Source organism: Botrytis cinerea, chromosome 3, assembly GCF_000143535.2.
Source record: "Botrytis cinerea B05.10 chromosome 3, complete sequence".
Lineage (NCBI taxonomy): Eukaryota > Fungi > Ascomycota > Leotiomycetes > Helotiales > Sclerotiniaceae > Botrytis > Botrytis cinerea.
The window spans coordinates 791,471-804,435 of record NC_037312.1 but is presented as its reverse complement, the minus strand read 5'-3'; the positions used below and the strand labels follow the sequence as shown (position 1 = coordinate 804,435).

The 12,965-nt window shown below is 43.5% G+C and overlaps 2 protein-coding genes across 3 annotated transcripts; one reads left to right on the top strand and one right to left on the bottom strand.

Annotated features, from left to right (window-relative positions):
- Positions 1-1,321: 1,321 nt before the first annotated feature.
- Positions 1,322-2,195, top strand: BCIN_03g02400 (hypothetical protein). Its single transcript, XM_024691815.1, has 2 exons — positions 1,322-1,641; positions 1,698-2,195. Exons 1-2 carry the CDS (start codon positions 1,568-1,570, stop codon positions 1,798-1,800), a joined length of 177 nt encoding a protein of 58 aa, XP_024547588.1. The 5' UTR covers positions 1,322-1,567; the 3' UTR covers positions 1,801-2,195.
- Positions 2,196-6,470: 4,275 nt separating this feature from the next.
- Positions 6,471-11,524, bottom strand: Bchcm1. 2 transcript variants are annotated; one of them, XM_024691814.1, is made up of 3 exons: positions 9,721-11,524; positions 8,160-9,620; positions 6,471-8,087 (listed from the first exon to the last, which is right to left on the bottom strand). In XM_024691814.1, exons 2-3 carry the CDS (start codon positions 9,511-9,513, stop codon positions 7,216-7,218), a joined length of 2,226 nt encoding a protein of 741 aa, XP_024547587.1. In that variant the 5' UTR covers positions 9,514-9,620; positions 9,721-11,524; the 3' UTR covers positions 6,471-7,215. The 2 variants fall into 2 exon arrangements, with proteins under 2 accessions (XP_024547587.1, XP_024547586.1); XM_024691813.1 differs by having other exon boundaries at positions 6,471-9,620.
- Between the last annotated feature and the right edge of the window lie 1,441 nt (positions 11,525-12,965).

Below are 12,965 nucleotides of genomic sequence, written 5' to 3'. Positions count from 1 at the left end.
ACAAGTATTAATTGACGAGAAGCTTGTCAATTTGCATGTGTTCACAGATATCCCGCAGCCAGCGCTTAATCGTACCTTACAAATTGCAGCCATATATCGCTCATACATATCAATTCCTCACCGCGAGATAATCGCCACATTTCATACCCCCACATCCAAGTCGTTACTGCTACACAAGGACGGCATTTACAGTAGTAATCTCAAGTTGAGGCGCTTTAGGCATTGAAATTTAGTATCGTCAGCCTGACTGTCACTGGCGCGTGATCGCAATTGCTGCGTTGTGTACTTTCAACACGACTTATTCTTGACTTTCAAGGGCCCGGATTGTGCCCGACGATGAAAAAAATTTAACTGTCGAATTCATGACAGATACTGAAGTCACCCGGGTTTTTGAATTCACGTGGAATATTGAAATCGCTTGGAACACTGAAATCAATTTATGTACTGATTCTCTTTGAAACATTGTATGTATTGATGAAGCGCAGCTTAAGAATTGCAAATTAATTAATTCATAAAGCTCATAACAGAATTTTGCCATTTACAACCCCATTTGATCTTCCTCTCAAGACTTCCTTCTCAGTACAAGTCACCTTCTTTTCAGCCACTATTCAGGAACTCCTCATTGGCAATTGCCAACAAGGTTGTGCAACAGCCACTCATCTACACGTCTGCAGAATAATGCTGATTCATATGTGAAACATATGCGCATGTATGCACCAACTGCCAATGTAGATCATCCGGTACCGGGTCTTTATTTATTTTCGGCGGCGGTATGACATTGGTTTTTATCTGCATTAGTAGTACACGCTATGGTATATTTGCCATAGTGAGATAAGTGTGCGAGTACCATGGTATAGTGTCTTATCTGAAGTGAGCCTCACATCATTTCTCAACATGTCTGCATGTGAAATCAAAATTTAGGGAAGGGTACATACTGCATGACTTGGCATGACTAGCTGTTCATCTTGATTTTATAGAAATGCATCGGTGCATACGATCATTGTATCGTTTCATCTAAGATTTCCAGATATCAACATCTATTATGAAGTCACACCAAGAGCTATTTACAAATACTGCAGGTAGACTGAAAGCAAGGTCAAGCTATAGTCCAAGCTCGGTCTGGATGCAGATATGCATGCTATCCGTATACACACAGACAATAAACGTCCCGCATCCACGAGGTTTGATGACCTTGCGTGATACGTCAATTTTAACTACATGTGCGGTGTAATCTTTTGTCGATAGTGTTTTCGAGTAAGAAGGAAAGGGAATGATTAGGGTGCTGAATTAGTCATGCCAAGTCTCAAGAAGTTAATACATCGATCTATCTCTCTATCTAGCTTTTGGATATGATTGAGACAGTGGCTGCCCAAACTTAGTCCAAGTGGATTCGGTATGTCAATGAGTACTACATTCAATACCACAACGCTCAACTCCTACGTATCCACAATTTAATGTCCCTTCGAAACCCAAAATGAGTAGATGGGCGGGGGAAAAAGAAGAAATCTGAGAAGAGGTTTGGGATGCAGTTTGACAAAATGAGAAATATTCTAGTTGAAGTGTTTGGATGGTGGATATGCAGATTCTACGAAGGGTTGAATTAGAGACATCAGAGGGAAAGTTTTTCAAAACAAAACACTGGTAAGCCTAGAGCGTTCCATATAAGGTACAAAATGAGAACCTAGCTAACAAAGCAGTTGCAATACCGCAGATCCACTACACACTTTTGCTTGGGGATTCACCAAGAGAACTAGATGTGATTACCCAAAAGAACTAATTCATTTACTCTACGAGATCTAGGCAAAAAGCAGCACAAGTTAGAGAAGGAAAATCCAAAGCAATATCTATGCCAGGTTGAATATGGAAATATATCTCTTCTCAATAAGCATCAGATATGGAAAGTCAAATCCCTAGCAATTACAAGGATATTTGTCAAGACCCACCATCGAGCCCAACATGAATCAACCTAAAGCACAAGATCTGAACACAACCCCCACAAATCCTTCCTTCGATTCCTGTTCTAGGGTATTACAAGACGCACAATCATAGTCTTCAAAACATTGGCAAAGACACCCCACGCCTTACCAATGCAATACGGATCACATGATGGCTCTGACTGTAGATCGCGATTCACAAGATGAAAAGAACAGCAAGATTTCCAATCGCAATACCCGAATTGCGCAATGATTCTATCAGGTGATAGTATTGTTGAAGGTGCCATCAGAGCCGCAGCTGTGGCAGCTCAATTGATACGAGTAAAAAAGAAATTCCTCGTTGACTGTCATAGTTTTAAGAATTCTGATAGTCTGTCTGGACTGCGGTCAGATGGTCATCAGCTTTCACTTTCTGGATTTGTTCGGTTGATGGATAGTTCTTGAACATTGATGATTGGTAACTTTTTTACTTCTGGGGTTTACTGCTATTGCAGGTTTTGCTCTAGAACCTGCTTCATTCAATCGGGATATCTGAACCACTCTTTTCTTATTCGTTCCGTTCTCTTTCTGTTTCTCCTTCTATTTTTCTTTCACCTGCCTCGTTTTCTTTATTTACTGGAGAGAAAGAGTGGGTCGCTACCTAATTCCCCAGGACCCCTCTCCCTCAGCATGAGAGGGCTCATTATCTGATACTAGTACAACAGATAGTTCACATAATCAGGCCTGGTGTCGATTTGGGTGTGCGGCTCACATATTGTTTAAATCCCCTTGTGTCTGAGAGTTTAGATGCAGAGAGGGAACTTCTCATGATTTCTTTTCCCTCTCGAGCCCCCCCCCCCCCCCCCTCACGTTTCCAACGCTTTCATATACTGCCAGACAATCATTTGATTTGGCATAGTATAAAAATATACCACCTTCTAGAGAAACGACCCCCCTTACCTTACCCCGTCTTCCCAAATAGACCAGTCATGATCCCTCCATCCAATGTAGTTTGCATGATCAGATAAATCAAGTAACACATACCATTATAACTCCAAACAGCCTGGTACGTCGAACTTTCCAAGATTTGTTCTCCGAACATAAGAAAAAAACTCGGCAACGCCGAAAAAAAGGATGAACGAAGCCAAGAAATATGTTTCTAAGAGAGGGGCGATCAACAGAAGAGCAAGATCTTCGCCAAGTTCCCCAACTGAGTCTTGAAAATAGTGATCTCGTCTTCGAGGAAATGATAAACAGAGATGATTACAGGTATTGAAGATATCAAAATCGAAGTCTAGAACAATCTGATATGCACACAGCAGCCTTAAACCCCACAAGTCTGGATCTGCACATATACACACGCTACGAACGTCATCGCGACACTGAAGAAGACGATGTCCCGTTTTTCCTTCTTTGACTAATCGAGAACTTTCTCTGCGTCATGAGGGCTGTCAAATTAAGGAATTTTGGAGGGGTTCCGCGGTCAGTATAGTTGAATTATTTTCGATCTCTGCAATATTACGATCGGGAGTAAACTGGTCTTTTTCCAAACATCGTCAGATATGCAGAGAGACATGTTGGGAATTACATGGCTAGAGAAAAATCATGGTTTTCTTTTTTTTGCAAGGGGATATTTGCATCATTGGATAGATACAATCGATCGAGCGATCGAAAGAAAGAAAGAAAGCCTTGCTATAATTTTGCCAAACTTATTCACTTCTAGCAGGAATGAGTGCAAATGTGGCCCATTCCGGCTAGTTATAGTCGTTTTATGCTTTTCAACAAATTTCCACACCTCGCTCGTTCTTGTTGTCCAGCCTCTCAAACATCAGTGTCATCGTTGCCAATAGATACCTGTATTGCGTTAGTAGCATTTACTAGGCAGGGCGTCTACGAGGATTGGCGAAAAGATGCCGATATCTTGTTTTCGGATCGAAGAATTACATTATTTCGCGTTGGAATTCACATGCGTCTTGTCCCCGTAGAATCTTGGTCTGTATAGATAGCACCGAAATTCATGAAAATGCGTGCACCAGCACTAGCACGAATATAGATAGGGGAGAGATCTTTGAGAGCGCCGCCATATGGTAATATACAGTCGGAGATGCAAGTCCGTATTATAGCATTAGGAGGAGGGGCATGGACATGAGAGGGGAAAGAAGTAGCGGCTGGAATGTTAAACGTGCGGGGGTAGGTTGAAGTAGCTGGTTTGAGTGATAGATGGGGTGTTGATGTAGGGAATGGAATGTTGTTATGTGAGGTTGTGGCTGTTTGTGATGTGTATGTGTATGTGTAATATTGCTAGAAGTTCGACAGCTAGGAGCTGGGAGATTGGTGGGGGTTGTGGGATGGATGCGTTTTGGATGGATTGGGGGGTTGAGGGGATGAGGATGAGAGTGAAATTGGGACTGGGACTCGGACTGGGATTTTGTTAAATGGTGTATTTTGTGGTCGGGAATGGATGTGATTATATCTGATGGTGTTTACAGGTTCTAATTGTTATCTAACTGTTTTTATAAGTGTCATCCATCCACCACCTTCCCGCAACAGACTAATCACAAATCTCATTCCACCAAAGATTAAGATTAAAGAAGCTGCTCATCCCCAAGCATACCTTCCCAGAACCACCCAACCTACCCCTCGTTTACCATTTCCTTCCCAAATAGATTTTTTTGGGAATCCAAATCACAAGAGGGAAGAATTGTTCAAACATCGTTTTTATTATTATTAATCTGTTTCAGTAATCTTTAAAATCTATTTGGTGATCTCTTTTTGATATACATACACACATACATACACACACATCCATCTATCCGCTCAACCATTCGCCAAATTAAGTGAAGTAGGTAGGTAGGTAGGTAGGTAGATACTGTACATCTATAACCCGAGCGAGTCTTGGCAGGGGGTTAAGTAAGGGTAAAGGTAAAGGTAAAGGTAAGGGTAAGGGTAAATAAATCGATCACTCGAATAGATAGAAACATTAGCATATGATGAATGAAATTTTCATATATATATGTATATATATAAAGGATATGAAGATTACATAGTTGCGTTCGCTACTCGAGTTTGACCATCGAACGTGTTCAATGTTTCAAGTCGGGCTGTTTGTTTGTTTGTTTGTTTGTTTGTTATTTGGGTTGGAATTCTTGCGATCTCTTGAGTTGAGTTGGGTTGGGTTGGGTTTGTTTGTGTGGTGTGATGTGATGCGATGTGTATAGATATATAGATGTGTAATTTATATGCATCGATACACACACACACACCCATGTATTATATACTGTGTGCGAGCTAGCGCTGGCGCCGGCGTTGATCTGAAACTCTTGGACTTGGGAAGAAGGGGAGTGGGAGGGGGAGCGAGGGAGCGGATATGTAAAACAAAGGGGGAAGAAAGAAACTCCTTGTTATTCCTTTGCTTTCTTTTAAAGCTCTGTGATTGTTTGGATTTGATTTGGGTCATTGTTTATTAGTGGATGTGATTGTGTTAATTTATATCATTATCCTACTTCATATCAACATCTCAATTTATATCATCCGATCACTCTCATACTTTACCTATATAACCAACCTACTAACTACATAACCCAATACCCAAACACCACACCCGAACTTGTCTATAAAAAACCTCACCACTCCATCCATCCATCCATCCATCCCATCCCATCCCCACAGAACCCATCTCTATCTCCATCTCTATCTCTATCCCCAAAGCCGCTCCACCAATTCTTCAACCTTCCTACAGACGGACCCATATCGGATCGTACCGCACGCAACTCATCTATATACATCAATACAGAGAAATCACTTCAATCTCAAATACCTCTCACCCTCACCCTCACTCTGACCCTCCCAACGATCCACATAAACCCACTACCACTACCACTACCATCATTACCACAACACAAATCCATCAAACTAAAACCCAAAAAACCCAATCACCCACTTACCACAAACAAACAAACAAACCGCTTCTCCTTCTTTTCAACACCAAAACCAACACCAATACCCCCCCCAAGCTCCTCAACCAACCATAATCCCAAGTATCACTATAACTATGAAGAGATCGAGGACGTGATGGATGATATACATATACATATACATATCTATATCTATATCTATATTTGTATCCATCTCGGGTTTAGAATTAGAATTAGAATTAGAATTAAAATGGGAATTGGAATGAGAAGAGAGAAGAGAGAAGAGAGAAAAGGATATATCACAGCTCAGATCCATACTATACCTACCTACCAAAAACCTTCCCACGATTACTTACTACCTACCCATCGAGACAGAAATCACACCAAGATTTACTTACGTACCTAGATCTGGTGCCTCCCGTCCCTCCCGTATGAAACTGCATGGTAAATAGAGCCGAAGTCGAAACTTTTCGAGAGCTTTACAAAGGAAGAAAAAGTAGGAAAGGGGGGGGGGGGGGGGTTCTAAAATCTTCATATCCTAGAATGGACTAATATTCATACGACTGGATTTACACCCCTCACTTGTTTACTCATCTACTCATTCACTAGAAGTAATCACAGAAGCAAATAGAGAAATTACAAATGGGCTTAAACATGTTCATATATGTACTAAGAATTGCCGTTTCCACGAATCCTTCAATCGCTCATTGTAATGAATGATTCTCGTCTGAAAACGAGTAGACTTAATCATCACTGATCTCTCACCACTGTAAGAATTCACGTAACTTCTCCATCTATAACCTCATTCCTATTCATCCATCCATCCGTTTGTCCTGCCTGCCTTCCCAAATATCCGTCCATCCATATCCATATCCATATCCACATGCAAACCCTATCATAGAGATCAGAGTGAAATACCTCCCTACAGCGCCATGCAATATGAGAAATCCAGATCCAGGTATAGGTCCAGTTGAAATGACAGATAAAACAAACCAAGACCGGAAAATACCGCCCACCCTTAATTGCCCAGTAGCTACTCCAAACGCAGACGCAGAAAGAGTCCAACCACACTTATTTCCCAATTCCCTAAATAGCAACGCAAAAACGCAGACAAACGCAAAAGCAAAACAAAAACAAAAACAAAAATGAGAAATAGAGACCCCTTGATCAAAATAAATATGTACCCAAACATCATTATCATCAACAAAAAGTCGCGAGGCTTTTCCAGACTCTGTCAATATCCTATCGAATCTCCTGAGCAAAATATCAACCTCTTCCACCCCCGTCAAGAAAGAAGAACAGAAGTTGACAGCTCAAATGTCATAATGTCGTAAAGTTCATTAAGTCATCATGTGTGCATCTAATACACTATTGTTTACGTATCCAGCTTAAAAGCGTGTGGTAGAACTTCGACCCATTGATGGTCGAGGTGGTTGATTCTTCGATGTATTCCTAGATTGTTGCTGTTGAGTTCCTGAACCAATCTTTGGAAAGCGCTGTGTAATATCGAATCCAGCATAGTCCGATAGATCTTCAGTGAGGAACTCCGAGTTGAAGAAATCATCATGGGGAAGATCAAAATTACCAAGATTCAAGGTTGGCGAATCGAATTTTAGAGGCGAGTTATTATTTGGCTTGCATGGAGAATCCATGAAGTTTAAACTTCCTTTTTTGGGGGAGAGAAAGGTTGAAGGTCCACCCAATGCAGGTGTAAGTTTGAGCACCGGTGTGGAGGTGACGCTCTTGTTCAAGTTAGAATTAGTCACATCGGACAAAATGTTTGCAGATCTTGATCGATCCATGCGAGGTTTCTTAACTGAACGCTTTCCTGGTGATCCATTACTTGATCCAGGGTAGGATGCTGTAGAATCTTGGAATATATCAAAGTCCGGGACGTAATCCGCAAACATATAGGAGTTATGGTCAAGATTGAAAGCCGGACTCCATGCGCTATCCTCGAGAACAGTCAAACCACGGATTGGAGAGCCAACGAGTTCCCTAACTTTGTCACGATGCATACGAAGGTTTGTGTTTGGAGATATCGATGGCGGTGGTTTCATAGGAGCCTTCAACTTGACAGCAGGAGTAAGAGGTGGCAACATTTGATAGTTGTCATGTGGGTGAGTTCGACGCAGTGGAGAGGAGGACGGTGGAACAAATCCACTTAACGACCTGCCTTTGCTAGGGCTATCGTACGAAGAACCACGAAGACGAGCGATTTCCTCCTCAGCTCGGCCGCGCTTAATCCTCGGCCGATCAGCTTCAGATGTTAGCAATCGACTGACGCCATTTGGTCTAATCGCTGAAGATTCAAGTGATGAAAAGTACCCACTATCATCCATGGACGCAAACTTTCGTTTGTGTGATCTAGACTGTGATGAAGATGGAAAGCGTGGAACAGGAGGTGGCGTATGATTTCGTCTAGGTGCATGGCGAGCTACGGGAGGAGAAGAATGCATCATTCGTGTTGGCGGAGATGATTGAATGTGTGGAGAAGATGGAGGAGCATCGTCGTCATCCTCCTCTTCCGCATCTTGATTAAATTCCGATGCAGGAATGGTAGCGTCTGAAGACAATTCCGGTATGGAAGGGAGTTCTTTTTCTGGTAGTTTATACGTTGCCTTTGGTAACGATACATCTTGACTAGACGATGGCAAATCCTTAAACATTGGCGTGGGTGGCGTAAGCACTGGTGGATCGACAGGTGTGAGTGCTGTATTCAATACCGGTAGATTCTCGTTTGGACCTGCAGGTTTTCGTGTAGTCTTCTCTTTGATAAACTGATATTCCATTCCTGATTGAATTGCCCAATAATTGCCCTTTCCTGGATCATCCTTTGGCCGCTCCTGTTTTACGAAAGCCTTGTTGAGACTGAGATTGTGACGAATGCTATTTTGCCAGCCAGCGTCTGCTGCGTTGTAAAAGGTGTAGTTATCGGATATCCACTTGTAAATTTGCGCGAGAGTCAGGCGTCGTTTCGGAGCTCTCAAAATCGACATGCCAATCAACTGAGCATAACTATGCGAAGGCTTGAAGCCGTCATCGTGAATGGCTGGAAATGAATCTGGTTCCGGCAGTTCTCGAGGTCCTGATGCATCATTTCCCTCCTCTGCTTTTGATTTGCCTTGAACCTTCGCTTCCTGAATGGGTGCAGCTTCCATCAACGAACGCTTTAACGACGGTTTTTGACCATACAATCCTTCCAAGGAGAAGTTGCTACTCGAGAAATCGTCGCGAAAATGAGGTTGTGACTTTGATGGATACATAGGATGTGGATAATTTTCTTTTCCTTGAGGTTGAGTGTTCATGAACGTGGTAAATAGCGCCTTTTGCGGGGCACTCTTATACTTGGTTTGAAAGGGCTGTTTTTTCGCAATCGAATCGGTATTGTGTCGTGATCCCGAAGGCGGCGGCATTGGCACCATGTTTAATTTATTGCCGAATGGTGCTCTCGAGGGCGAACTTGACATTTGGCTATGCGCTTTCAGCGGTGAGCGTTTGCTAGGTCCATTCTGAGGTGGGTTGAAGATGACGTTCCGCTTCGAACCGTTCTTGATCGTTCTCAAGGGCGACGACTTTTTTTGATTTGAAGAATTTTTCGTCGACGGCATTGGCGCACTGTCATAGGATGTGACAGGATCCTGATATATTTGCAGCGGCTGCTGCGTGTAACGCGACGAAGACATTGTGAGCAGTCGACGACGCGCTGATAAGTCGATGTGATCTCTTTCAATCAACGCGTGATCTGATGATAATGTGGTATTCCTGAATAGGTATTGATATGTGTTAAACGCTGGAGCATTTGATGTTAGTTAGCCCTACGAAAAATATGTCATTCGAGGAGAAAAAAAAGGCACCACGGGATAACGAGGACTATCTAAAGGCATGCATACCGGGAGTGGGTGGTGCTCAGTGTGTGCTGTCCAGGATCGACGACGGATCGGATTGTGGAGCGAGATTACGGTGGATTCCAAGTTTGGAAAAGCGAGGACGCAAGGGCAGGTGGTCTGGATCGCTACCACTAAAATCAAATTGATTGCGAAAAAGATAGCGGTACCGTGTGTGGCGGGTGAAGGGGTAGAATCGAAAAGTGCGACTGACGCTTTTGATGGTATTGCACGATGGTGGTGGTCGAGTTGAAGTGGAAGATGATACGAGACGAGATGCAGATGTGTCGAGATGTCGTTGCTTTGTGTGGGGATAGATAGATAGACTGTGCAGCAGCGAATAGCAGGACGAGAACGGAATCAGGCGCAGGTCGAACAAGCAAAGGGAGGTAAGGCAAGGTAAGGTGATGGAAGAGACAGATCGAATTGTGCAAAGGGCTGAGTGGGGAGAGTAAAAAGGATGGGAATTGCAACTTGTAAGACGGCGATATGCCGAGCACGAGAAAAAGAAGGTTATGGTGTGGAAGCAAGGAAGTGGCCCGAAAGTATGCGATGTGTGTATGCTATGCCCTTGTTCACAGAGACCGGCGTGGAGCTATGCTTCGATGGTATGGCGTGGTATGGGATGGGTACCTAGGTAGACCTGGAAAGGTCTGTGTGCTCAGGTAAGCCTTGGTATGACCGTGTGATCCTTCTTTCTATCGCCAGAACAATCTGCTTGATACGTTGATAGAAGCCAAAGAGGAAAGGTCGGGCAAGATGGTAGATAGTAGATGGTCGTAGATCGTTGATAGTCGAGAGTAGATCGTCCGTCCCAGGTACGCAGATAAGGTTGAGACTCGTTGAAACGTGAAAGCTCTCTTGGGTATCTCCTTTGCGTTTGCGATGAAATGAATCCAAAGTCTGCAGAGATTGATTCTGGCTGATACTTCCACCTACCAAAGTAAATAGTCGATAGAGTTCCTCGAGTAGGGACGTAGGGACAACATGCACGGAAAGCAGGGCAGTGTAGGGGTAATAAGATTTACTCCAATCGTGGGACGGCATGCAAAGTAAGATGTCGTTAGCTAGCGACGATATTCACAGAACAATCAGCTATCTCTTTCCGGATGCATTGGATGTAACACTGTGGCGACGATGCGCAAGAGATAATGTGTGGTTGTTGTCCGTTCTTCCGACGATATGATGAAGGATAGGACAGTCAGTGAACGGGAGTGAAAAGGTGTGACGATTGATCTGTGGCTTCTTCGGGGGTGGTACTGAGAAGTTGAGAAGTGTGACAGTAATGGGCCTGATCTGGGATCAACTATCGATTGGATGCGCGGTGGTCCTTCTGTCTGCACGTCTTCAAAGGTGGTGGTGGTAGTGGTGGTGGTAGTGGTAGTGGCAGTGGCAGTAGTGGTTCAGATGTAGCCAACTGGCCAGGGCGTTTTTCAGTTCTGGGGTGTTGGCGCCTCGGATGGATCGAAATGATTTTATGAATCTTCTCATCCAGTCGTAGATTTTTAGATTTTTCTCAATGCTGTTGGACTGGACTGGATTGGATGAAGATTGATCAAAAAGTGGACTTTTGGTGTCAGTTCTAGGAAACAATTTCCCCCTCCAAGAAGGTTTTTTTGTGGAATATCGGAAGAATTGATGACCAAGGTAACTTAAGTAAGGAAGGTCGTTGTTGGTCGCAAGGGTGAGCGAAGATCCCTAAAAGTTATGAAGAAGAAGAAGAAGATGATGATGATGCGATTAGGTTATATGATGTGGGATGTGGTCAAAGAGGAGGGGGAGATGATGATGCAGAGAGGGGAAAACGACCGAAATCGAGGTGATTCGCGACCGAAAAGAGTTATTGTTTACATTTTCATTTTCTACTAACGCGTTTTAGCGTGTTTTTACACTTTTACTAGGACGGAGGGTAGGAAGTTAACAAATAGTCAAGTACGGAGTCCATTGTAGCGTTTTGAAGGAACGGAACGAAAACCTTGGATTGGTGGTGGGACTTTTATTAGATGATTAGATAATAATGACCAACGCTAGCAGATGAATGCTAATAAATACTAGATGGTAGATGGTAGATGGTAGATGGTAGATGGTAGATAGTAGATGTTAGATGCTAGATGCTAGATGCTAGATGCTAGATGCTAAATGCTAGATGCTAAATGCTAATAAATGCTAAATACTTATTATCAATACTCACTAACAGTAATTTACTCTCTATAGATCAGATTCGCTAGGTGTGAACTATCTACCAATACTTCGTAGTACCTCCTCATATCTTGAAGCATGTCATGCATCTTTGCTTCATCCCCCGTATAGGTCGGCAGTCTTGACGAAACATACGTATGGGATACCCAGGTTCAATCATGCAGACGGAGATCTAAAAATATCTGATATGTATTCCTCCTTGCGCCGTAACCTTCCACCACATCAACTGGGCGAACGTCCTCCATATCAGCGCAGCATCTCGCAAACCCCATCCATCCATCCCACACACCATACCCAAACTTCAAACTTCCCACATTCCAACCCAATCTAATAACCTTCCTTCTCAGAAACAATCTGCACCCCACGGTGACGCTGATTCTCCCTCCGAGTGATGATCGATGATCGATGATCCATGATCCCTCAAACCACCCTATCGATAAACCACCACCCACCCAAACATATCCAACCACCGCCCTCGAGTATCCATCCCAACATCCCAATCAAACTTATCCAAGGCAAAACCCACCAGCACCAATCCAACCCCAACTCCCCCCCCCAAAAAGCTTCAGCCTTCAAAACCGACCAGGAATCTTCCAATGCCTGTCCAGCCCACAACCCAGTCCCCAAGCAGACAAATCAGCCACCAGCTCCCGCACCAAACCCAACACAACCAATTTTAAAATTACACTGAGTACAACACATCGTGACGTGACGTTTCAAACCCGGCGATGCGAGAGCTAACCCCCAAAGCGTAAGGGCTCGATTGATTAGCAACGAGGGATCAAATTTCCACGTTCGAACCTTTCGTTCATCCCATCTCACACACGCGCGCACATACAATCGGGGAGTCTCACCCATCCCTGCTTCGAGAGGTCCTTCGTAAACGATACGACCCCTCTCCTCGCAATGCCGGCATCTCTCCGCCATCCACCTCGTACCCAAGTTACGGTATCTGAATATCAAATATCTATATCCATCCATCCTATATCACAATCACACCCATCATATGCATCAATGCATACATCAGCAACCCGTAAACCACCATAACATAG

Bases quoted from the DNA above. Each gene is read 5' to 3' on its own strand.
- BCIN_03g02400 (XM_024691815.1), top strand. From the start codon at position 1,568: ATGGTGGATATGCAGATTCTACGAAGGGTTGAATTAGAGACATCAGAG. The intron at 1,642-1,697 runs GTAAGCCTAGAG...CTAACAAAGCAG, and splicing joins TTTTTCAAAACAAAACACTG to TTGCAATACCGCAGATCCAC.
- Bchcm1 (XM_024691813.1), bottom strand. From the start codon at position 9,513: ATGTCTTCGTCGCGTTACACGCAGCAGCCGCTGCAAATATATCAGGAT.